Here is a 27,706-nt window from a genome sequence, read left to right as displayed (position 1 = left end):
TAGATCAGATTAGTCATATTCCAAAACATTGGGGGCTGGCAATATAGTACCAATTTATAAAAAGGGCAATGAGGACAATCAGTGCAATTATTAGCCTTTCAGATATTGTTATGAAATTATATGCTAAATATGTAAATCACAAGTTTCAAGACTGGATTTAATCCACGATGAGCATGAAATATCAGAGAAGGGAAATCAACACTATACCATATTTAGTATTCCACCATTTTGCACAAAAATACTCTCCTTTGTGACCTGTATAGATTTTAAATATGCCTTTAATTCCCTTTGCAGAAAAATATCTTTTAGTAAAAACTAAAAAATATAATTATTGACAGGTGCCTTCTTTTTCTGATATAAAAATGACATAGTACTTTAAGAGTGAAGTACAAGTTGCAGGAGTCCATATCAGGGACAGTAAATGTTCAGATAGGGGTGTGATAAGGATGTATTCTTGCCCTCTCTATTTTGAATTTACATATGAATTTAGTAGTGGATTTTCTTTATAACTTGGATTTCCACTCTCCTAAACTGGTAGGATGCAAAATTCCTACGTATCTATGCTGATTTTGCCTTCATAATATCACAAATCTCTAAGGTGGAAAAGAATAACAATGGCAATATTGTACTTATAGACAAAATCATCTAGTTTTTAATTATGAAAAATATAAATTTCTGGGTTTTTTTGCTAATGGAACCACCCAATGTTTCTGGTCAATAGAAGGACACAAATTAGAGCAGTTTACTGCATTTAAATACCTTGTGGTGGTTTTCCACTCTAAAGATACATAGGATCAGCGCTAAAATCAGGTATAGAGTTAGCTTTCAATAATATTAAGGGCTTATTTTACATAAGTGGAGTTCCTGCAGCACTAAAATTTTTGCAACTAAATCGCTGGCCCAAATCTTTATGCTGCATAACTACAAATTTATATGAAAAAGACTGTATTGAAAGTTCAAACAAACTTTTTGAGATCAATTCTCATCCAGTGGAACAGCAAATGCCCAGTTAAGGCTTGCAATAGGAATGCCTGTAATCGAAGTAAGGGCCGAGAGTATCGGCACAAACTACTGGCTAAATATCCAGTTCTTTCCAATCAGCTGGACCCCCTCCTAGTCCTGACAGTTTCCTTCTCCCTGGAAAAAGGTTATAAATTAGAATTAGAAGAACTTTATTGTCATTGTACAAGTACAAAGAAACTGTGGATGCACCACAGCAACTGTTCGCAATACAATAAAACCAGAGCACTTAAAAATGAAGATAAGAAAAATAGAGTACCCATGTCTCCATTTGCAATTAGAGAGTATAATATCTACGAATATACACAAAATATACATCCAACACTGACTGGCGCTTTGCTGTTAAGTAGGTTTTCAATATCATTCCCATTTTTTTTAGAGCCCCAATTCAATTAATCAGGACTATAATTCATTCCATAACTTTGGTCGCAACCCAATTTGGTTGTGAGCTGAACCTAATTTTGGGAAATTGGCGCTTACAAAAAAATGGCATGAAAGGGGAAATTGGCTGCAAAAAAAGTGATTTTTTTTGTCGAAACCTGATTTGATTGTGGTCAGAAGCATTCATGGCCAGAGGCTCTACTGTATCTTCTTGTGCCATATCTGTCATTGGATGTCGGTGATCATGTTTTAGGGTATGGTGAAACCAAATAATTGTTCAGCTACAAAGTTTCAGATTACCCTAACATGACAGATACTGAATAAATAAAATCACTTAAGAACTTGCAAGATACTTAAAAAGATCAAACTTTTCCTAAACTGGATATTTAAAACCAGGCATAATACCTTGCCATCTGCATTGCTGCAAACTAGATACATTAATTTAATGTACCTGTGATGACAAGAAGATCAAATCTGTTTTTGTTGTTTGTTGTAATAGTAATAGTATTTGTTGTTGTTATTATTATTATTACTTAAATTCCACGGGATATTATATCTGCTTATATGTGTAAATTTCCAGAAGGCTGGAGATTGTTTAGATGAACCATCTTTGAGAAGTTTGAAACCCTTTGTCCTTTCCCGGGCCAGGCACACATATGTACAGAAGTAGTTTGCTCATTTTATTGAATGAGACTTGCAAGAAAATAAACAAATGAGCACAAACATGCATTTAGAGTAGAGAGAGAAGTCCTATCTTCATAAAGTTCAGCAAATTAGTCTTGCAATTTGTGTTCCAAATCAAAACAGTGAACAGAAGTCTCCTCTTCCATCTTGTCCTACATTTTTTTTCTATTCCCTGCAAGCGCAACTTTGTAGACTGTCTTGGGTGCATGCTTATAATTCTGCACCTTCTTCAGAAAGTGGCTGTAGCTGTGTCTCCTGGTTGCAGGACAGCTCCATCTCAGTTTCCTGATCAGACTACAGGCTAGTTTGGAACTGACTGCTCATTGTCTCCTGTTAATTCTGGGAGCTGGCTGCTTTCTGTTGGTTTCCTCTGAATCTGAATCTAAGCCCACGACAACACTTTTTATCATTGGGCAGTAGTCAAGTTCTGTGTTGCCATGATAAAAATAAGGCATGTTGTTACCAAAATAACCACTTCTGGTTTATGGATCAGTTCAATTTAATACATGTAATGGAAAAAAGTTCCTTATACATGTTTATGCATTTCAAGGGACCTATTTGAAGGATTTGCACAGCCCTAAATTAAATTGACCACTCTGATAATATATCTTTAGTTTTATCTTCAGACAAGATGCTTGCTAAATAATATTGTGAAAAGCATTTTGCAATGTTCACAGCATTATCCTTTGTTCAATCAGGGTAAATGCTTTTCACTTTAGACTATTAATGAGCACTAAAAATGAATGTTCTTAGTTTGGAGATTTCTCATATTCTAAATTTCTCATTGCAGAGATGTTTGCAACATTATTCATGGCTAGTCATTTCAAAGTCTTTTGAAAGTTTTCTACAGTCTTTACTGATACTTATAAATATTGTCAGTGTGCATGTTTCCTTGGTTGTATTAGTAAGAAAAACTCTTCTGTTTGTTGAGGCACAGACACAAAGAATTATTGCACATACTGCTTGCAAAGTAAAAATTGTGCCTTTTAGATTATTTGGACATTTTTCAGGATTTTTTCTCTATATATTTTATCCACCAATATTTTACTTTGCCAAGTGTGTTTAAACACGTAAGGAATTAGTCTCCATGCAGCTCTCAGTATACATGAAAAGCAACATAGTAATAATAATCATAATAATGATACTGATAAGGGAAGTAGTATAGAGGATCAGAAGGATGATGATGATGGTGATAATAAATCAATAAATTGCAGCTTCCTGCAATAATATCAGCGGAACTGCAAAAACCTGCGCTCTCGGAACATCGTACCTCCTTTTTAAAATAAGGTTTATTAAATTTTCGCCTTTAAAAAAAACAAATTCTATATGCATTTTTTGCAGTTATTTGTGACATCAGTTATACCATTCTATACATACATACATACATACATACATAATATATATATAGGATGGCGAGTGGGACCTCGCCGAAACGTCGCCAAGATACTCTTAATCTTACACGGGAAAAGACCCAAAACACACCTAGACCTACACACACACACACACACACACATATATATATATATATATATATATATATATATATATATATATATATATATATATGGATCTTTGGTTGTTCGGGTTTTCTCCCGCGTAATTCAAAGTATCTAGGCAACGTTCGATGAAGTCTCATTCATCATCATCAGGCCTCTGTCTTTGGCTCTTGCTTTTCAGAGTGATGTGAGGTTGCAGCTGCTTTTTTCTTTCTAACTGTCAGTGGGGTGGGATTTGAATGGGTGGGGGCTTGGCTGTGTTCTGATTGGGTGGGGTGTCTTCTCATTGGTGGGGGCCTGGCTGTGTTTTGATTGGTTGGGGGTTGGCCGTGTTCTGATTGGCTGGATTTCTTGCTGCCCGGCTTCGAGTTCGAGGTCGCGCTGCATCTCCATAGTTGGTGTCGGCTTGCTTCATGTATGGCTCGGAGGGGTTTGGAGTGGGCAGTGGTGAGGTTGCAGGTATTCGTCTGTTCATGAGGCGGGTTTCCAAATGGCTGGGAGGCGGGAGGTGTCATCTCGTTTGTTCATGCTGTGTGGGCGTTTTTCTATTTCTATGGCTTCTCTGATTATTCTGCTGTTGAAGTGTTCGGTTTTGGCAATAGTTCTGGTATTTTTAAAGTTAATTTTATGTCCTGTGGCTTTGAGGTGTTGGACCAGGAAGAGGTCGTTTCTTCTTTTTGATTGAGTTCTTATGTTCTTCAATGCGTGCACTAATTCTTCTGTTAGTCTGTCCAATGTATGTGGCAGGGCAGGCAGTGCAGGGGATTTCGTATACTCCTTGGTTTTCTAATTGACTCTGTCTTTGGGGTTTCTTAGGATGGTGGATATTTTTCTGTTTGTGCAGAATGCTGTTTTAATATTGTGTTTTTGGAGGATCTTGCTGATTCTGTCTGTAGTGCCTTTTATATATGGGAGGAGGGCTTTGCCGTTTTCTTGTTCTCTGTCTTGGATTTTGGTTGGGGTTTCTTTTTGGATTAGGTGGGTAATCTTGTGTCTTTGGAATCCATTGGCTGTAAGTACGTTGGTGAGGGTGTGTAGTTCGGCTTTTTGGTGTTGTTCATCGGCTAAGCATTTTGTTCTGGAGATGAGTGTTTTGGCTACGGAATTGGTCTGTGCTGAGTGGTGGTGTGAGAGTGCGTGTAGATAGCGGTTTGTATGTGTTTTCTTCTGGTAGATGGTGTGTCCTAGTGAGCCTTTACATGCAAATATGCCTCATCACCTTTACATACAAATATGACAGCAATTATACATTCATGTATGCATACTTAATTCTATTATTACCTTTTCCATTCCAAATTTTCAGTAAGAAGAGAAACAAGCACATTAATTCTAGCTTTTTTCATTAATCTCAATTGAAACATTTTTTTTGTTTCATTTCAATTATTTCAAATATAATCCTTTAATATTTATTTTAAAAATAAAGATAAACAATATGTGTTTGCCTAATAATGATGATGATGATGATGATGATAATAATAATAATAATAATAATAATAATAATAATAATAATAATAATAATAATAAGTTACCAATGTCTCTCTTTGCTTTTAATAGTCTATATTAACTTATTAATTTAGTTGGTTCTTTAATCTGCCATATTTCCTTTCCATTACACATTTCTTTTTATAAATTCTTGATTAATACAAATTTTAACACTAAAAAAAACAAGTTTAGGTTTCCCCCCCTTTTACTGTTTTGAGTGTGACACCTCAATGATTAAAATATACCTTTATTCCCTCATCTTGATTCCCAATAAACCATTATTTTTAAGAAGTTACAATAATAATCATTACATCTTTTCATTTGGATTCCGCAGCATATTTCCCCCCCTTGATTTTTAATAAGTTATCAGTATCTATATTACCCTATTTTCTAAATATTTTTAATTGCAGAAATATTCTTATTACCCCTTGTCGCCCTGCAGAATCCCCTTTTTAATTCATCAACCATTATCTCTGAAAAAACAATTTTTCAACATTTTACTATTTCCATATTTCTTTATTTCATGCACCTGTTTCTTACTGCTTCTCCTCCCCCTCTTTTCCCCATATCTTTTCTCATTCCAGTTTATATCCCTCTCTTTCTTAATATCTTCCTTTCCCCTTTTCCGCTGGGTCTTTCTGCCTTTCCCAACTTCACAGGTATTCCCCTTTTTGATTGCCTTCTTAAATCTCAACTTTTTAACCTTCCGTCTTTTCCCACTTCTTTGTAGTGTTCTTTGTGTTAATTATCTATTTAAAATGTCTTCTCCTTGAATCGACTCCTCCTCTGAAGCTCTTTCTTCTTGTTCTTCAATCGCCATTTCCATTTTTTCTAACACAGAGCAAAGTGATTCACCTCTTTCCTGTAGTAATTCTCTCATATTTTTAAGTTCCATTTTTAATTCCCGAAGAGATATCATCGTTACATACTCTTATATTTTATGATAGTTAAAGTCCACAAAAAAACCCCACCACTTTTACTTTCCTTCTTTCTTCTTTCAATTTTCTAAAGTTCTCAATTATTCCAGCACAGGGTCTATCCCAAAAACATCAATCAATTCCACAGTCAGTCTTACCTTGCTTTTTCCTTTATTCTGGTTCTGCTTTCACTTTCTAAGGTTCTTACTTTGTTTCAATATTTCTTTAATGTTATTTCCACACAAGTTCATTCAGAAACAGGATGCTTTCCCTTGTTTGAGCTCAAGTTTTTGTCAAAAGGTGGCACTCTCCATTATACAAAGTCTTCACCTTTTCCCTCTATTTTTTTATTTAGGGTTTTTTGAACCTCAGTATTCCAGCACAGTCCAGTCTCCAATTTGTAAACTTTATTATTATTATTATTTGACAATCTTAAGTCCAGCTTTATTTTATGCCTGTTTATTCCCAAAATATTTTAGTCCAATTTAGTTAAATCTTTAGTTCCAGCTTCTTCCTTTCCTGGTTTGAAGCCCCGCTTAGCTGTCAAAAATATTTTCTTTTTGTTCCCCTGTCCCTTTGTAATTTCTCCGCTCACTTTTCTTTTCTTAAAAATTCCATGTTACCAATCCCAGGGTACTTTAGTTAGTTGTATTGCCCAGTTGTCCTGGTTCAGATGTTATCTACCTCTTTCTTCCCTCCTGCACAAATCTTAATCCAGCTGAGTCCTCCTCTTTGGGGTGGCCATTCTAAACCACCGCTTCAGTCGTCTTCGGGGGGAAAAAGACCAAGCCCAGGGGGGGAGATGCGGCTCCCCTCAACCTGGCTTGCGGCTTCCCCTTACTCCGCTGCCCCTTCAAGGCAGCTCCAGCCCCTAATCGTAATGATCGGGGCTCTCCAACGAAAGAGCACGGACCATAGCCGCAGAGAGTCGCAATCTACAGTCCATCAGCGGTGTCATCTACATATCTGAGCCAGAGTTTGGGTTTGTGATCATATTTTTCTAGAGCTTGTGTTTCAAAGTGTTCCATGTAGAAGTTTGCGATGACAGGTGAGAGGGGTGATCCCATGGGTGCTCCTTCTATTTGTTTGTATTTTTGCCCATTGTAGGTAAAGTATGTATTGGATAGGCAGTGGTTGGTCAGATCTAGGATGTGCTTGGGGTGTGTGTATCTAACCTCTACATGGAACACTTTGAAACACAAGCTCTAGAAAAATATGATGACAAACGCAAACTCTGGCTCAGATACGTAGAAGACATCTTCATAATCTGGCCACACGGGAAAGAAAAACTGAATAACTTCCTCACACATCTCAACAGCCTACACCCCAAAATACAATTCACCATGGAAACAGAAGCTAACAATCAACTTCCCTTCCTAGATGTCTTGGTATACAAAAATCCAATGGCTCCCTAGGACACAACATCTACCAGAAGAAAACACATACGAACCGCTATCTACACGCACTCTCACACCACCACTCAGCACAGATCAATTCTGTAGCCGAGACACTCATCTCCAGAACAAAATGCTTAGCCGACGAACGACACCTAAAAACGAACTACACACTCTCACTAACGTACTAACAGCCAATGGATTCCAAAGAAAGAAGATTACCTACCTAATCCAAAAAGAAACCCCAACCAAAATCCAAGACAGAGAAGAGAATGGCAAAGACCTCCTCCTATATATAAAAGGCACTACAGACAAAATCAGCAAGATCCTCCAAAAAACACAACATTAAGACAGCATTCTGCACAAACAGAAAAATATCACCAACCTAAGAAACCCTAAAGACAGAATCGAGTTAGAAAACCAAGGAGTATACGAAATCCCATGCACCGCCTGCCCCACCACATACATCAGACAAACCAACAGAAGAATAAGTGCACGTATTGAAGAACACAAGAACTCAATTAAAAAAGAAGAACCGACCTCTTCCCTGGTCCAACACCTCAAGCCACAGAGATTGACATTGACAGATTGACAGCCACATGAGATTGACTTTAAAAATACCAGAACTATCGCCAAAGCTGAACACTTCAACAACAGAATAATCAGAGAAGCCATAGAGATAGAAAAATGCCCACACAGCATGAATAAACGAGATGATACCTTCCGCCTACCAGCCATTTGGAAAGCCGCTTTCACTAACAAACGAGTACCTAACATGAAGAATGGCACCAGACCCACATCCACGAGGGCCACATAAGATGCTACCACCACACCTCCACATAGAAAGCAGACTCACACCCATACAGATGATGAGACATGACCGTGGACCAGTAGCCGTACTGCAGCTGCATCATTACCCGCTTCAAACCCCTCCGACCCATACATGAAGCGAACGGACGCTCACCATGAAGATGTGGCACGACCATGAACGCGAAGCCAAACAACAGGATCACAGCTCACCAGCTCAAATCCCCCGACAACTAAGACTAACCTGAGCACAACCAAGCCCCCACCTGAACAGAACACACCCCCAGCGAATCAGAACACAGCCAAGCCCCCAGCCAAGCCCCCAAGCACCCAATCAAGTCACACCCCCACTAGCAGTTAAAAGGAAGAAGCAGCTGCAAGCTCACATTACTCCGAGAAGCACAAAGCTGAAGACACAAGCCTGAAGATGATGAATGATATTTCGTTGAAACATTGCCAAGATACTTCCAATTTTACGTGAGGAAAAACCCAAATAACCAAAGATCCACGTACAAATACCCGTGAAAACCTTACACACACACACACACACACACACACACACACACACACACACACACATATGTATGGTATTCAGCTTTGTTCGGGTATTTTCCCACGTCATTATAGTTGTGCTTTTAAAGTTGTAGCAATGTTTCGGCACAATCTCATCTGCCATCATCAGGCTTCTGTATTGTGTTCGTCTGTGAGTCAGACTTTTACAGTTGTTTCTGTTTTAAATTTGGGGCTAGCCTACTGCTGTGCCAGAATGGTTTTTTCTTCATCCTGATTGGTTGGGAGTCTTGGTCTGTGTTTATTGGTCTTGGAGTTTGCTGTGTTCTGCTTGATTGGTGTTTCTAATATCTTCTGTCTGTTTTGTGGCTTTTTTTGTCTTGGTTGGCTGGCAACATTGTGTTCCTGTATTGGAGGCTTTTAGTGCAGCTTGGCTCCGAGTAAATGGACGGCTATCATTTATTAGGAAACTAGGTTTCATCTGGGTGCCTGGTTGGGGTGTGTTTGAGCTGGAGGTATCAGGGGGGGATCTGTTTGTGCCCAGGTGTTTGCCTGGCTTGTGGTGTGGAGATTTGTGTGTGTGTGAGTGCAGGCTTCCAAATAGTTGACAGTCTGGTGGAATCATCTCTTCTATTCATGTTTTCAGGTCTTCTCTGATAATTCTGTGGCTGGGATTTTCTATAGTGGCTAGGGTTTTGGTGCCATTGAAGTTGATGCTATGACCTGTGGCTTTCATGTGTTGGACTAGTGAGGAAGTGTGTTCCAGCTTTTTGACTGCATTTTTGTGTTCATCCAGGGGGGTACTTATTCTTCTATTGGTCTGTCCAATGTATGTGGCCGAGCATGATGCACAGGGAACTTCATATATGCCTTGGTTTTCCAGGTCAATTTTATCTTTGGGGTTTCTAAAGATGGCTGCTATTTTTCTGTGTTTTGAAGGCAGTCTTGATGTGATGCCTGTGTAGTATCTTACTGATTTTATCTGTAGTACCTCTTATGTAGGGCAGGACAGCTGTTCCAATAGGTCTGTTCATCTTCTAGTTCTCTATTATGTCTCAGTGTGTTTTTGTGGATCAAGCCAGTGCTTTTGCTTTTGTGGAAGCCGTTGGCTACCTTGACTGAAGTACTGACATGTACTTATTGCATGGAGATACTGCAACAATTGTCTAAGTGCAAAGACTTGGTCTGAGTCACTTTTTAAAATTCCATTGTAACAGTCACAAAATGAATATTGCAAATTGAGGACTACCTGTACAAATGAAGGGAAACAATACAGAAATACCTGCTTGTTTACCAACTGCATTAAACTACTGTATCAAACTAGGGAAAGGAAACCCTGTAGAAAGCATAGCACTGCAGAGAAAAGGGGTGTATTTTTAAAGATAGTCAAGAATGCTAGTAAGGACTGTGAGGTTAATTTTACAGTACATCTTGGCATGAATGATTTATCCCAAAATTATATACTCTTTATGCAGGATGATTTCCAGAGCTTAGGGTTGGAACTTAACATATATTGTAGGCTTAATTTTTCAGAGGTTTTATCAGTAAATAAGGAACAAAAGGGAAAAGGCCAATTTATAGTGGAGTTCAGCGTGTGACTAAAGGAATGGTGTAAAGGGAAAGGCTTTGGTGATGTGAGTCACAATGTCTGCAGCAAAAGACATTTGTAGCAAACTATACAAAAGATTTTTTTTTGCATCCATTAAAGAAACTGACTGAGTTACTTGACATTAATTCACAGATTTTCTGGAAAAACATTTAAACTAAACGGGGACAGAGAGTTAATTGATACAAAATATTTCTGTCCTCTGCGATCTAAAGCTAATAAGGTTATGAGTGCATGTAACAGATGTTTGTGTGGGTAAGAATATCAATCTTGCTGTCAAGCAAAATCAAGCTTTTAATAATGAATGCCATATCATGTGCACTAACCCAACAGATGGTAAGGAAGTAAGGGAAGTGAGGCACAACACAGGTTATGTAGAAAGTAAACATAGTTAGTAAAGATGATTCAAATGTCAATACACAAACTCTCAGAGTATGAGGAGTTAAACAGAGTGAATTAGAAGTTCAAGTAAATGAGGGCAGATATGATATTGTTGCCATTATGGAAGTTTGGTGGGATAAAACCAACAAATGGAATATACAGCTAGAGGGACTTAAATTATTTAAAAGAAACAGACCAAATAAAAGAGGAGGTGCAGTTGCATTATATATAAGAAATAACTGAATTGCTACAGAAATAGAGCACAACAATGATGAAAACTGTCTTGAATGCATTTGGGGAAATACTATAAACCACCCAACCAAACACAGGAAATAGATGAACTTTTTACTAGTCAGTTAACTAAGATATTTAGGAAGTACATCATAATGGAGGACTTTATTTAACATCAACTGGAAGACAAACTCCGCACGAAGTGGAAGATCAATCAAATTCCTGACAAACCTAGCAGACAACTTTGTCACCCAAAAAGTAGAGAAGAAACTAGGGAATCAGCCACATTGGACTTAATTCTCATTAACAGAGATGAAATAATAGAAGGTGTTGAAGCTACGGGAAACTTGGTGATCATGCAATATTGGAATTCAACATTATTCAAGCACAAGCAATAGAACAAAGTCAAACTAAAGTCTTAGAGTTTAAAATAGATAATTTCAATATACTAGAGCTTGGGAAGGATTCCATGGATGAGAATCCTCAAGTGAAAACAATTCAAGGAACTTGGAAAATTTTGAAAAGAGAGATTATAACAGCCCAGTCTAACACAATACTAATGAAGAAGAAAAATATCAGCTCTCAAAAGAAACCAGCATGGCTGCATGCTCTCTGACAAATCGAAAGACAAAAAAAAAACTGGAAAGAGGGGCACATAACTAAAGCAGAATATCAGCAAATAACCTGAGCTTGCAAAAATGAAGTAAGGAAAGCTAAGGCTCAAAATGAACTAAGACTTTCTATAAAAGTCAAGAATAACAACACAAAAAAGCTGCTTCCAAAATGTAAAAAACAAGAAAAAGGTCAATTGGTCCATTAATGGGAGAAAGTAACAAGGTGACAAACAACAGGGAGAAAGCGGAACCACTTAATTAATTTTTTGCATCTATCTTTAGACAAAAGGAAAAATCAGCCTATGAAAAACAGTACTGTAAAAAACAGTTTGGGTACCTGTCTACCCTTGAAAGTTCAAATCACCAGGACCAGATGGATTATACCCCAAGGTTCTGAAGGAACTGGCAGACGTGATCTCAGAATCACTGAATTATATCTTTCAAGGATCCTGAGGCACCAGAGAACTACCAGAGGACTGGAAAAGAGCTGATATAGTTCCCATCTTCAAAAAAGGAAAACAAATAGATTCAGGAGACTACAGATCTATCAGCCTAGCCTGACTCAATACCTGGGAAGATTTTGTAAAAGATAATCAAGCAACGAATCAGTGAATGCCTAGAGGCAAACAGGGTCATAAACAAAAGCCTACATGGGTGTGTCAAACACAGATCATGCCAGATAAATCTTACTGCGTTCTTTGACAAAGTGATAAAATTAGTGGAGCAGAGGAATGCTGTGGATATAATTTACTTGGACTTCAGCAAGGCATTTGATAAAAGAGATCACAACTTTCTACTTGATAAGATAGAAAAATGTGGATTGGATAACATCACCACCTGATGGATTCATAACTGGATGGCCAACAATACTCAACAAGTAGTTCTCGAAGAAACTGCATCTACATGGAGGGAAATATGCAGCAGTAGAATATGCCAAAGCTCTCTTTTAGGCCCAGTACTCTTCAACATCTTCATCAATGATTTGGATAAAAGAATAGATGGAGAACTCATCAAATTTATAGACGACCCAAAGCTGGCAAAACTAGCCAACACTCCAGAAGATAGGTCTAAGAAGGATTTTGACAGACCTGAACATTGGGCGCTATATAACAAATGAAATCAATGGTAAAAAAGCAAGTTTTATGCAAGAAAAAACAAATGCACAGGTATAGTATAAGTGGTACCTCGTTCAATAGCAGCAATTGTGAGAAGGTTCTTGGAAGTCTAATGGACAATCACTTAAATATGCTGCAGCTATCAAAAAAGTATGCTGCAGCTATCAAAAAAGCAACACAGTTCTAGGGTGTGTTAGCAAAGGGATAGAATCAAGATCACATGATGTGTTAATATCACTTAATAATGTCTTGGTAAGGCCACACTTGGAATACTGCATCCAATTTTGGTTGTCACAATGTAAAAAAGATATTGAGACTCTAAAAAGAGTGCAGAAAAGAGCAAGAAAGAGGATTAGGGGACTGGAGGCTATTGTTATATAGAATTAGACGTTCACTTGGAAGTCAATGTAAATCCTACATTGGGGAGGCTGATTTAGGAGTGATTGAAAGCAAGTAATTAACCTCTAGTACTGTCAGCATGGCAGATTAAACCAGATAGAAATCACAACAAATGAGCAAATTCTATTTTATTGTAAATCTACATTGATAGAATATTGCAAGTGTGAAAGTACAGTGTTTTCCCGAAAATAAGACCTGGTCTTGTTTTCTTTTGGGCCCTAAAATAAGCACCAGATCTTATTTCAGGGGATGTCTTACCCACTTATCTTAGGACCACCACAGCCAGGCCTCCCATGTCCCAACACCTATTGCACCAATTGGCCACGAGCATCTGCAGGTGGCCGCAAAAGTCAGGCAACAGCACAACAGGAGTCAGAGCATGGGAGGCCTGGCTCCAATGGTTCTAAGGTTAGTGGATAAGACATCCCCCAAAATAAGACCTGGTGCTTATTTTTGGGCTCAAAAGAAAATAAGACTGGGTCTTATTTTCGGGAAAACAACGGTACTTTCACACTTGCAATATACTTTCAATGTAGATTTACAATAACATAAAATTAGTTCGTCTGGTTGTGATTTCTATCTGGTTTAATCTGCCATGCTGACAGTACCAGAGAGGTTAATGACTTGCTTTCAATAACTTCTAAATCTGGCATTTCCCCTCCCAATGTAAGATTTACATTTTCCAAGTGAACTTCTAATTCTGTTATGATACAATCAAAATCATTATCTGTTTTTGTGTGACAATATTTTCTGGACAATTTCCCTACAGTATAATCATCATAATGTAATAATCATATTTTGTTAAAGCACTGAAACTCCAATAGTAACTTGGGAAAGTCATCCAGAAATTATGAACTTAGTTCTTAAAAGAAGATATGATGACAAGAACATTTATTAGCCTAGATGTTCATGTTTCCTTCACCATTTTCAAATCAGGACAACTATAATAATTCTAGTAATTTGTCTTGCATTTCTTTTCCTGACCATTCACATTTCTTTTCTTACTATTTGCATTTTTATGTAATGACACAGCCAACAAAGGTGGTCAGTTTTCAAAAGTAACAATCCTGTTCTGGCTTGTTTAACAATTGAAATTTGTTTTAAACTATTTAAATACTGTAATCTCTATTTAATAGAAATGGGGATTTAAATTACTCTTTACCTCATCTAGATTTTTGCCCTAATATTATGGAATAATTGCCAGTCTTCTTAGAACAGATTTGTCAGGAAAGGTCTATTTTGTTATGGTAAAGGGTTACTTTAGGGTTGTGACACTACTAAATTATACCTATATGAAAACTAAAAATTTTTTTAAAGAAATGTCCATGTTCCAATTATACATTACTGAATAAGAATATAGTTTTTTCATGACAGCCAAATATACTGATGATCTTAAAGTTCCATGTCAGAGCAGAATCTTTTCCATTCTTTCAAAGGAGCTCAGTTTGCATCTGCACTTAAAATAATTTTGCCTAAGATCTGTGCTCAACTAGATTTTTGGAGTTCAATTGGATTTTTATGGGTCATTCCTTCCCCCTGAAAGGATTTAAGCCTAACTTGTATGGCCTGGTTCTAAACTTCCCATTGCATTCTAAAGTGCTGCTCCATGACTTTGATTTATTTACAATCAAATCATCTACTTGGATTTACACCTTTTCTTACAGGCTTAAACTATTTTTTCCAGTTGGTCTGACTGCTTTAATCTTGATCAATAATTTAAATTCTTCCTGGAACTAGACACTTCACAAGAAATTCAAATATTGCAGCTTTTGGAAAACTTCCGGTTTGCAGGACTTCAGCGGCAGGCAGGAATCCACGATCGTGTGCGGTTTCTGCCTGGGCTCGCCGCTGGAGCGCCCCGAGCCAGCTGGCTTTGGGGCTAAGCCACCTCGTAGAGGTGGTGAAGAGGGGGGAGATCCCAGCAGGGTTGAGGAAAGCCGCATCTTTCCTCCTCAGCTGGCTCAACTCCCTTTCCCGAAGGTGATAAGAGCAGCGGTCAGAAATGGCCGCCTCAAAGAAGCACTCATCCAGAAAAGAAAGTGCAGGAGGAAGTTAAGAAGTGAAAGTTTTGGCTGACCGGGATAAGAAGCAACAACTAAGGTATCCTGGAATTTAAATTTTATAAAAGATACATCGCTCCCAAAGAAGACTCGGAAGCAGCGAATGAAAGTGAAAAGGGAAAGTTTTCTTTTTTCACTCTCCTTCCTTACGTTGACAGTGAAGAGAGATGAATGAGAAATCAGAAAAATTCGCTTTGGCACCAATAGGTAATTAAACTGGAAATATAATTAAATGCCAAGGGGACAACAACGATTTCTGAACACTTTTTTTTTTTTTTGCTATAAGTGGGAACGGAGGAAAAGAATAAGGGCAGGATTTGGAAGGAGGAGTCTGCCTGGAATTCAAAAGAATCTAAAGTTAAATCTTAATAAGACTTCTAAAAGATATATTTTAACTGAAACTTTGCAACCAAATAGTAACCCCTGGAAGAGAAAGTGAAAAAAGAAGAAAGTGTTAAAAGAAACAGCTTGTGTGTATTTGGATTGCTTGGTGACTTTGGGACTTTTGGAAATTATATTTGAATGACTAAAAACAATTGGGTGGTTGTTTTAAAAAAATCTACAATGGCATCACTTGTGGATGAACTGAGAATGGAATTTTAAAAATATAAAGAAGAGGAACAAGAAGGGAAGGGCTCTTTTTGGCTCCGTTTTTCAATTCTTAGAAATGGTGATCTGTACCTATGAGAAACTACAAGAAAAAAACTGTGCAACAAGAAGTTTGGGACAAAGAAGAAGCCATCTTTAATGAACAAGTAACTTTATCTGGGGAAGAAAGGGAAAGGGGGAAAGAGAATGGAGAATTTAAGACCTAAAAAACAGCCAAAAAGGGAAAAATAATGTGAAAAGTGGATATAATGTTAGAAAGCAACAGAAAAGGGAATACAGAACAGGGAAATGGAGGTGGAGAGACAAGGGGGTAAAAGGGGAGAGAGAAGAAGCAAGGGAGGAAGGAAGGGAAGAGAAGTTACAAAGGTTTGGAGCAAGATATAAAGAAACAGGATTTCTTCAGAGATAATGGGTGAAAATTTAACTGAAAAAGTGATTCTGCAAAGGTACATAAGATTGTATTGTTATATTTGTATTAGAAATAATGTTAGAAAATTGGAAACAACATATGATTAAAAAGTGGGATAAAATAGTCAGTGTAATTTAGTGAAACTTTTGTGAACAAAATAAATGAAATAAAATAAATGAGAGAATTGAATTAGGAAGGAACGGGAACATTTTAATTACTCAGTGTTTTATAAAATATAAGTGAAGTGGGGGGGAATTAACTATGGAAAGTCTATAAGTGTTCCCATAGAAGTATGATACCTATTTGAAAAGTAATGTGTAAAATGTTTAAAATTTAAATGAATATTAATATTAATGATAGAATTGAATTGGAACGGATTGTTGTTTTAATTATATTATACATGTATAATCTTTTTTTCTTTTTTCAAGAATACAGTGTGTAGTTTTAGAATGTGCCAAGCAGAATCTGAATGAAAGTTATGTATTATATTAAGTGTTATAATTTTAGGGGAAAGATATAAAGGCGTCATACTCCAATCAGTGATTACAGGAGAAATTTTGTTTAATGAGAAAAAATAATAGACAGCTGAAACAGGACAGACAAAGAATATAAGTATAATGATCTGAATTGAGATGAAATAAATAAAATAAAATTAAGAAAGTCAAAAGAGGGGAGAAGCTATATAGAAAATGTTGAATAGTAATAAGATATGGAATGGTATATAAAAATGAGCATGAACTTGAATTTGTGTCTGTATGAAGAGATGTAACCCGGGATCAAGCTGCTTTCAAAATATATGTTTTATGTTTTTATGTTTTATGTTTTTGTTTATGTTTGTTTTTAAAAATCAATAAAATTTTCCAAAAAGAAAAAAGAAATTAAAATATTGCAGCTTTTTATGGATATGTTCGTGTCCATTGGAGGCCATGAATGTACATTGATTAATCTTCAGCACTGTGCTGTGACATGAAGATCTAAACATATTTTTCAGTTTTGCTTGAGTTACTCTACTCCTTTATCCACCTTATTAGGTACCATGGCTGTATAATAATCCCCAAATCCAAAAGGGCTTTATCTTTGGCCAGTTTTACAATCTCCCAATAGCTTCCCGAGGGGAGATATTAACATATCCATTGCACCCTGTGTTGAAGGAACAATTGAAATGCTTATGTTATGCAGTATTGTACTGCTTGTAATATGCTGATATTCAGTGGTAGTTATCTCTATTTTTAGTCAAGCACCCTAGAATTGTATTTCCATTTTACATTTGCGTATGCTTTTGTATGTTTGTAACAAACCATTCAGTTATTCTTTATATGAGCACACTTAAATATATTCCTGCTTGCTCCTTTGAATAGAAGTTTTCAGAAGGATTTTCTCTTTAGATCAGTGTTATCCATATAGGAATAGTGAGACTGAAATTGAATGTGCTCCAGAAATATTTATTTGTTAGGTAATTTATTTATTATTAGTTATTATTGTGCTGTAAGCAGGCTTCCCTGGCCTGGAGCTGAAAGTAATTCCAGCTGAAATCCAAGTAGGATTGAAACACTTTATGACTGAAAATTGTGTTTGGATTTTGGCAGGGAGGATTTTCAGTCTCAGAGCAGAGGCTTATCTGGAGCAGAGTGCCCCCGCATAGAATACCAGAGCAGGTTATTTCTCTATAATCTATCTTTGGATTGTAATCTGTGCAAAATCTTAACTCTGATGGCTTGTGATTTGTCCTCATTTTTTTTCTTCACAAATGTTCTGAAAAGATTAAAGGTAAATTCAAGGATTTTCAAGGTCAGTCTTCGAACTCTGATGCTAAAAATCCTCCTTCACTAAAAATACTGCTTGTATTTCTATTGGGAGGATTTTTACTTAGCTACTCTATGCTCTGGCATTGTAAAATCCTTCATGACTGAAAATGATGCTTAAACATCAGCATAGATTTTTTTTCCAGCCAGCTGTCAGTAGAGAGGGTCCTCTTGACAGGTAGTAGTGATTTGTGGCCTTCCCTCCTTGCATTCTCATTAACTTTTAACTTTTTGTTATTTTTAAAATTATTATTATTTTATTATATACCTCTTAGAATCCCTCTCTGGGGGAGATAAGCAGATCAAAAATGTGTAATAAAATAAAATAATAAAATGAAAATAAATTGCTAGCTAGCTTAGTTTTCTGATGAGTAGGTTGGAAATGTGAAATAAAATAAAAAGCTATTTAGCTAGTTTAGCTTTCCAAAGAAGCCAGCAGGAAAGATTGCAAATGGCAATGACATGATTATAGGGTGCTTGGCAACAAGTCATAAGTACAAACAGATTTCCAATTTCCTAGATTACAACCATGTGATAACAAAGGACCCTGCAACAACTATAACTTTAAGAATGATCATAACTCCATTCAGCACATTCATAATTTTGAATGCTTACTGAATTATTGGGTGTAAGTCAAAAGCTACCTTTACAAATATTCTGAAGACTAATAACCAATTACACAGCATAAATGGAAAAGTTCAGTGCTAATTCTTATGATTGGACATGTATAAATGAATACTTCTATCAACAAGTCTGTATAAAAGGAGATATATATTAAATTCTACATGTAGAAGTTTTAAATCTGTAGGACTTTTTTTTGCTGAACAAAAGAATTTGCAGTGCTATTTTATGTATTTCAGATGGAATATTATAGACCAAGATTGTCAAACTCACAGCCCATGGGTTGTCAAACTCACAGCCCAGATGCGTCATGCATGGCCATGCCCGCTCCCAGTTTAGTGAAGGAGAAAAAAGGCCTGATATGTCACGCCATGATGCCATGAGTTTGACACCCATATTAATATAGACAAATGTCTATTTTACCTGCTTTCACAGAAGAATTCTTGATGCCTTAACCACTAAGAATCATTGCTGCCTAGTAATATAATATTGTTAGAACTTTGAATTATTTTTTTCATTTGAAAAATCAAAGTACCGTATATACTCGAGTATAAGCCAAGTTTTTCAGCACATTTTTGTGCTAACCCCCCCCCTCGGCTTATACTTGAGTGAGATTCCCCTCTGAAAAAAAAAATGGTGTGGAACTCCGGAGCTGGGCAGCCACTTCCCTGCTTCCTTTGCATGGCGGTAATCGGAAGCAGAAAAGTTCTTGCATGAGGATATATTGTTTTTTCTTTTTTAACTGTTTTTAGGGGGAGGGAAAGACCCACCGTCATGTGAGACTGCTCAGACACAAAATCTATCCGCCTGAAAATAAGTGTGTGTGTGTGTGGGGGGGATTTTAACAGAGGGAAGACGTAGGGAGAAGGCAAAAGCGACGGAAGATCGTACAGGGGAAACTGAGGGGGAGACTCACCCTTGGTCCAGATGAGCCCCCTTCCTCGCCCCTAAGGAAGCAGAGGCAGCCAGCAAGGGCAGGCAAGCCCCACTTTGCGGACTCCATCCGTCCTCGCTCCCACCCACCCAAAGCCATAAAGTCCCCCAATCGCACAGCCCAGAATTGCCCTCCCCTCAGGGGACAGCAACGATGCCCGGTGTTTCCTGAGACAAGAAGCTCTGCCGTGCAGTGAAAGCACCCTGGCTCTAGGCTCGCAGGCTCAGAAAACAACGCGAGCTGAGGTGGCTTCGGCTCCGCTCAGCTTCGTTTCCTCAGCCCCAGCTTCTTTCAGTCTGCTCAGGAGGAGGGGAGGAGGTGGTGGCGGCGCTCGCGTTGTTTTCTGAGCTCTAGGCTCGCGGGCTCAGAAAACAACGCGAGCCGCCGCCACCACCTCCTCCCCCCCAGCGGACTGAAAGCAGTTGGGGCTGAGGAAACGACTTTAAGCGCTGCCGACCGAGTGTTTTCACAAATACCAGTGGACCTCTGTCCACCACCACCCCTCCCTCTTTTGCCTCTTTCCTTCTGATCAATCAGGTTTTCCCAGTATTTGCTCACAGCTGCGTTTTCTCTTCTGCCGTGCTAGGCATTGAATGCGCGGATTTCTGATTCCCCTTACACGCGCGTGGATATGCCACGGGGTGTTTTCTTCCAAATGCCCCACGGGCAGAGAACACTGACTTTCATGATAGTGAGATCGTTTCCCAAATTAATTGATTCACTAAGCCAAAAGAAGAAGATGATGATGACAGTGGAAGGCAGGAGTCACTCTCTCCCTTGCAAGCCCCCAGTGCCCGGCCCTTGCGAGAAAAAAGCAAGAGCCGTTCTTATGATCTCTCTCTCTCTCTCTCTCTCTCTCTCTCTCTCTCTCTCTCTCTCTCTCCCGAATACAGTCAAGCCCTTTCCAGCATGCGCGATCCGCCCCGCCTCTTTGCACCTTGCAAATCTAAAATCCTGGGGTTTTGCATTTGCAAGGTGCAAAGCGGTGAAGCGATCGCGCGTGCTGAAAAGGGCTTGACTGTATTCCGAGAGAGAGAGAGAGAGAGAGAGAGAGAAGATCATAAGAACGGCTCTTTTTTCTCGCAAGGGAGAGAGTGACTCCTGCTCATTTCCCAAATTTCCCTTAAATCAGGGAAGAAATCAGAAACAAACCTTTGGACTGAGAATAAGCCTGTTCCTATGATGCCATTTTTGTTCACTGCAGTGTGAAAAGTGTGAAAAAACACACTTCTTTTTCTTCATCTTCTTGTTCCCTATTTACTGGTCTCTTTCAAAGAGGAAATTGTGAACATCAAACTTACTCTCAACTGTCCTAGTGAAAGTTTTTATTGGTATCTATTTTTATTTTTGAAATTTACCAGTAGCTGCTGCATTTCCCACCCTAGGTTTATACTTGAGTCAATTTTTCCCATTTTTTTGTGGTAAAACTAGGTGCCTCGGCTTATATTTGGGTCGACTTATACTCGAGTATATACGGGTAGATGGAACATTTATTACTTTAAGAGCATAGAATGTATAACTTACTAAGTAGCATGTAACATTTACATATTTTGTGTATTTATAAAATCAGATGTTACTTGACTTTCAGGGGTTGTTTGTCATTGGGATTTTTCTGCTTTGAAATTCAAATTGTTTTCATTTTCTGCTTCACATCTCTGATTGTGGTATTTTACAATAAGTGTAAGAAACTGCTTGTTTCCCAAGCTGTAGCACAGGACTTATGCCACAGTGGTCAGATGATGGGAAAAGGTTAATCACTAGGGATCAGATGAAAAGGACAGCAAAAGTGTAAAGTTATTTGCAATTTTATGGTAATTATTTAATTTGTATTTTATAGAATGATTCTTAAATGCACATTAGCAGCTTTTCTATTGAAAAACTTGATGTTTTTCAAATTAAAAAAATGTTTTTAAAAGAAAAAAATATAAGATAAGAAAAACTGGAAAAAAAATCAGTTAAAGGAAAAGAGAACCCATTTTGCTTTTTTTCCTCTAATATTATCACTGCTTAGCACATCCACCTTTCTTTAACATTACATTAAAGATTGCTAATCTTAGGTAAAACTGACCTTTCTATAACTAAAAAAAATCAGTTACATATAATTTTTTTCTTCTTCCATTTAATTATGTTTGATTATTCAAAATTGCCTAGAGAAGTCCCTGTAGTTTTTTTTTGCAAGGTTTTTAGAAATGGTTTGCCATTACTTCCTTCCTAAGGCTAAGAGACAATGACTAAGCCAGTGTAACGTAGCTGGCTTTGTGCCTAGGGTCTGAGTAGGACTCACAATTTCCTGGTTTCTAGCCAGATGCCTAACCATTAAATCAGATTGGTTCTCTATAGGTTACTTATTCTACTTATCATAGTCTACATACAAAGAATAGCAAGCTGTTATATACAGGATTAGTATAAAGGCATTAGTATAAGGGTATAAGGGCATCAGTATAATTTATCTTTGGGTTGTAATTTGTACAAAATTTTACTCCTATAGCTTTTGATTCTTTTTCATTTATTTCTTCACAAATGGTTGGAAAATATTAAAGGTAAATCCAATGCATATGTTGATGCTGTTTTCAAATTGCATAACATTTCAGAACACATTCAAGGTAATGTAATATTAAAGAAATGTTTGTTCATTTGGTTAGTGTTCATTTGAAGTATACCAATTGGTAAGCATTCATTGAAGTACCGATATATTAATAAATGAGGTACCTAACATGGGTCCTTTTGAATTACTGTAAATCACTTCACACTTTAATTCCACTAGCTCATTTTTAGTTTCAATAGCTCATCTAGTAGAAGATCTTTCATACTGGTCATTTTCTGTTTATATTGGTTTGGTACTCCTGACTACTTATGTAAGAGATGGGATCTCTGCAATAAAACCCTACATTGTATATTGGTAACAGCATGGGGATAACTTGCCACAATCCAGTCATGTCCCAAACTATTAAAACAGATGAGGTACAACAGAACCCAGAAACATCTAAATATTGTCAGCCATACTTGGAAGATAGAAAATCTCTTATATAAGACTTCATTCAAAAACTAAAGGGTTTTTAAATGTTGGATTTTGAATGTTACCTTATTAATATAAATAGCTGTTATAAAGATTATGTCTCAACTTTACTCCTTGTTGATAATTACAAAAAATTAATTAATGGATACTTTTTTTTAATATAGCTTCTGGGCCCTGCTGGTAGACCAGAACAACCATGTTTCGGAACAGTCTCAAGATGCTTCTTACAGGTGGTAAATCAAACCGTAAGAACAGATCCAGTGGTAAGTAAAAGGAGTGTCTTGATGCAGTGCAATCATCTTAATCCAAGGAATGAAACTACTTCTAAGATAGACCCAGATAGACCTCATAATAGCATTGCTGCTCTTGAAATAATACTTACTTTGCTGTTCGTTCATTCATTCTGTCATTCATTTATTCATTCACTGCCTCAGTCACTGCTTCAATTACTGAGATATACTGTAGGTGGCTTATATATTTGGCTTAAATAATTATAACAATATTAGGATTATCAAAACATAATTAAACAACCATATTTTGGGCATAATAACTAACTTAAAAGGACTATAATGATATCACAACAGACTACTAGGGAATAAGTCATTACACATTTGGTAGAAGAATCATGTTTTATGAAAACTCAACAGGTAAGGCTCATTGTTCTATAATACAGACACTGTTACAGAGAAGAAATACCTCCTAGGTTGGGCAAGGTGACAGTGCTTTACAGTGGGACTTGATCTATACCAACTTTATCAGATTTTACAGCTTGAGTAGAAATTATAGAAGAAAGACAAGATAATCAGGTCCTAAGTTATAAAGGATGCAGTAGGCTCAATGGCTAAGATGCTGATCAGAAAGTTCAGGGGTTCAAATCCCTAGCATCGCGTAATGCAGTGAGGTCCTGTTACTTATCACACTCTCACAAAAATAATGTTCTTACGTCAACTTAGGTTGCCCAAGAATCTGCTGATACAGAGGAATTATAGAGTCTGTCATTTGTATCTCTTTGCATAGCAACGAAACAGAACAGGTATAGACTTCAGTGGATAGTTAGGACTGTAGAAAAAACAATCACGACCAGCCTGACTTCCATGGAGGACCTGTATACTGCACGAATCAGAAAGAGGGCTGAAAAAATATCTACAGACCCTTCACATCCTGGACATAATCTATTTCAATTTCTCCCCTTAGGATGTCGTTGTAGGGTATTGCATGCCAAAACAACTAGATACCAAAATAGTTTCTCCCCATGCCATCACTCTGCAAAACAACTAACTCCCACAGCACTGTCTTATGCCTAAAGATATTTACCCATCTAGTAGGCTGTATTGCTATTATCCCTATCATCTTCTAATCTCTTCCCCCCCAAATACTTAACTGTGGGGAACACTTAACTCCCACACACTATTTGTATTCAAAATTCTGTGCAGAAATAAAAATAAAAATGAATATCCATTAATAAAAGTGAAAATTAGGGCAGTTAAAGCCCCCAGTATCTTATCATATTTGTAATTTAGATGTAAATCTGGAGATTTGTCATTCCTATAAAAACATCTTTATTAATTTATAATATTCTTGAAAGATCTTTAAAATATGAATCTGGAACTCTGCTAAATATATATTAGTAATACAATTCTTGCAAACAAACTCATTAGGGTTTTTCACCATCTATTTGTGTCACTATTGGAGAAAGATAATTTGAAATATTTATTTACAAATAGAGAAATTATTCTTGGATAATTGTGCTAGCATATTTAAAATGATTTAAACACTAAGCAAATCCCCAATTTTTTTACAAATTTTCATAAATAAATTAGAACTATGGAAAATGTAGACAGATATTAGAGTACAGAAAATCTGTTTCTTCTTCATTCAAACCCTCAGTTTCTACCCCTTGGCCTGTATTTGTTTCTCCCCCATCGTTTTGTGGTGTAAGTTTGCATCTCGCTGGAAACCGAAGGGAGGAATGAGTCCTTGTTTCTAACATTTGAAGGTTCCGTTTTTGCCTAATAGCTCACCTTGCTTAACTTTGGATGAGTTTGCAACAAGTGTTTGACCATGGAAATTCTGTATCAAGCAGAGAGCCAACATATAGTGCATTCAGAAAGTATTCAGACCCACTTCACTTTTGTAAATTTTGTCATGTTGCAGTCTGATTCTACAGTTGTTCACATTCATTTTTTTACTAATCTACATTCAATACTCCATAATGACAAAATGAAAACAGAATTTTAGAAATATCTGTAAGTTGCTATAAATTTATTACGAAGAAAAAAACTCAAATATCACATTGACATAAGTATTCAGACCCTTTGCAACAACACTTGAAATTTAGCTCAGGTGCCTCCCATTTCTCTTGATCATTGCTGACAGGTTTCTACCTCTTGATTAGAGTTGACCTGTGGTAAGTTAAATTGATTGCATGTGATTTGGAAAGGCACCTTTCTATAGATGTCCTCACAGCTGACAATGCATATTGTAGCAGAGCAAAAGTCATGAGGTCAAAGGAACTTCGTGCAGAGCTCAGAAATAGGATTACTGGTCTGGAGAAGGCTACAATAAAATTTCTGCTATACTGAAGATTCCTTAGAGCACATTGGCCTCCATAATTATCAAATGGAAGATGTTTGGCATAACCAGGATCTTCCAAGAGTCGGTGTCCCAGTCAAACTGAGTAATCGGGAGAGAAGGGCCTCAGTATGAGAGGTGACCAAGAACCCGATGAGCTCCAGAGATCCTGTGTGGATATGGGACAGAGTTCCAGAAAGACAACCATCACTTTATTTTTTATTTTTTTTAAACAGACTTTATTCAGTTTTTCACATTAAAAACAAAAATCTCTTTTTAGTAGACAACATATTTCCGGGTCATCATCTTTACATACAAATATGACAGAAATTATACATTGATATATGCATACTTAATTCTATTATTACCTTTTCCATTCCACATTTTCAGTAAGGAGAGAAACGAACACATTAATTCTAGCCTCTTTCATTAATCTCAATCAATTTTGTTTCATTTCAATTATTTCAAAAATAATCCTTTAGTATTTATTTTTAAACATAAGGATAAACAATATGTACTTGCCTAATAAATAGTAATAAAGTTTAATTCTAAATTCTTTCATTAATCTCAATCTAAACATCTTTTTATTTCATTTCAATTATTTCAAATATAATCCTTAATATTTATTTTAAAAATAAAAATAAACAATATATATTTGCCTAATAGTAATAATAATGAAGTTACCAATGTCTCTCCTTGCTTTTATTAATCTATATTAAACTTATTAGTTTAGCTGGTTCTTTAGTCTGCCATATTCCCTTTCCATTACACATTTTTTTATGAATTCTAAATTAATACAGATCTTAACACACCCACACAAAAAGAAAAAAGAACAAATATAAGTTTCCCCTCTTTTACTGTTTTGAGTGTAACACCTTAATGATTAGAATATACCTTTATTTCCTCATCTTAATTCCCAATAGACCATTAGTCATTACATCTTTTCAATTGGATTCCACAGCATATTTCCCCCCCAATAAGAGTTATCAGTTTCTATATTACCCTATTTTCTAAGTATTTTTAATTGCAAAAATATTTTTATTACCCCATGTCACCCTGCAGAATCCCCTTTTTAATTCATCAACCATTATCTCTGAAAAAGCCATTTCTTTTCAACATTTTACTAGTTCTGTGTTTCTTTCAAATGCCTGTTTCTTACTGCTTCTCCTCCCCCTCTTTTCGCCATGTCTTTTGTCATTCCAATTTATCTCTTTCTTAATACCTTCCTTTCCCCTTTTCTGCTGAGTCTTTCTGCATTTCCTGACTTCACAAGTATTCCTTCTTTTAATTGTAAAGAAACAGTTTCCTTTCAACATTTTACTGGTTCTGTGTTTCTTTCTCTCACATGCCTGTTTCTTACTGCTTCTCCTCCCCCTTTTTCCCCCATAACTTTTCTCATTCCAATTTGTCTCTTTCTTAATATCTTCCTTTCCCCTTTTCTGCTGAATCTTCCTGCCTTTTCTGACTTCACAAGTATTCCCTCTTAGTTGCTTTCTTAAGACTCAACTTTTTAACCTTCCTTCTTTCCCCACTTCTTTGTAGTGTTCTTTGTGTTGTCTATTTAAAATGTCTTCTTCTTGAATCGACTCCTCCCCCTCTGAGAATCTTTCTTCTTGTTCTATAATCTCCATTTCCATTTTTTCTAGCACAGAGCAAAGTGATTCGCCTCTTTCCTGTAGTAGTTCTCTCATATTTTTAAGTTCCATTTTAAAATCCCGAAGAGATATCATCATTCTTATATTTTATGATCATTAAAGTCCACAAAAAGAAACCACTTTTACTCTTCTTTCTTCTTTCAGTTTCTTAAAGTTCTCAGCTATTCCAGTCCAGGGTTATACCAAAAACATCAATCAATCCCACACACAATCTTTCCTTCCTTGCTTTCTCTTTTATTCTGGTTCTGCTTTCACTTTCTAAAATTCTTACTTTGTTTCAATATTTCTGTAATGTTATATCCACACCAGTCCATTCAAAGACAAGATGCTTTCCCTTTTATTTGAACTAAATTTTTATCAAAAGGTGACACTCTCCATTGTACAAAGTCTTCACTTTTTCCCCTTGTATTTTTATTTGAGATTTTTCGAACCTCAATATTCCAACACAGTCCAGTCTCCAATATGTAAACGTTGTTATTATTATTCTTTAACAATCTTAAGTCCAGCTTTAATTTTATACTTGTTTATTCCCAAATTATTTTAGTCCAATTTCATTAAATCTTTAATTCCAGCTTCTTCCTTTCCCAGTTCGAAGCCCCATTTAGCTGTCAAAAATATTTTTCTTTTTTTTCTCTGTCCCTTTGTAATTTCACTGCTCACTGTTCTTTTCTTAAAAATTCTATGTTACCTTGATCCCGGGGTACTTTTATTTGGTTATGTTGCCCAGTTATCCCGGTTCAGATGTTATCCACCTCTTTCTTCCCTCCTGCACAAATCTTAATCGAGCTGAGTCATCCTATTCGGGATGGCCATTTTAGACCATCGCTGCAGTCGTCTTCTGGAAGAAAAAAAAGCCAAGCCCGGGGGAGATGCGGCTCCCACAATCCGGCTTGCTGTTTCCTCTTACTCCGCTGCCCTCCAAGGCAGTTTCAGCCCCTAATCAAGATGACTGGGGCTCTCCGATGAAAGAGCATGAATGATAGCCGCAGAGG

At 36.9% G+C, this 27,706-nt stretch overlaps 1 protein-coding gene across 5 annotated transcripts in view; it reads left to right on the top strand.

Moving 5' to 3' along the window:
• The window catches only part of TANC2 (tetratricopeptide repeat, ankyrin repeat and coiled-coil containing 2), a 343,732-nt gene that overhangs the window by 31,583 nt on the left and 284,443 nt on the right, over positions 1-27,706 (top strand). For all 5 annotated transcript variants that reach the window (XM_087917322.1, XM_087917326.1, XM_087917324.1 and 2 more), the window contains exon 2: positions 22,653-22,751. In XM_087917322.1, coding sequence (XP_087773448.1) covers positions 22,685-22,751 — 67 coding nt within the window. In that variant the 5' untranslated portion in view covers positions 22,653-22,684. The remainder of the gene's footprint in view (positions 1-22,652; positions 22,752-27,706) is intronic.

This window comes from Pseudonaja textilis, chromosome Z, assembly GCF_049901715.1.
Source record: "Pseudonaja textilis isolate UNSWEBS1 chromosome Z, rPseTex1.2, whole genome shotgun sequence".
Classification (NCBI taxonomy): domain Eukaryota; kingdom Metazoa; phylum Chordata; class Lepidosauria; order Squamata; family Elapidae; genus Pseudonaja; species Pseudonaja textilis.
Note: the sequence above shows the minus strand (reverse complement) of the source record. Positions and strands in the feature narration are given on the sequence as shown.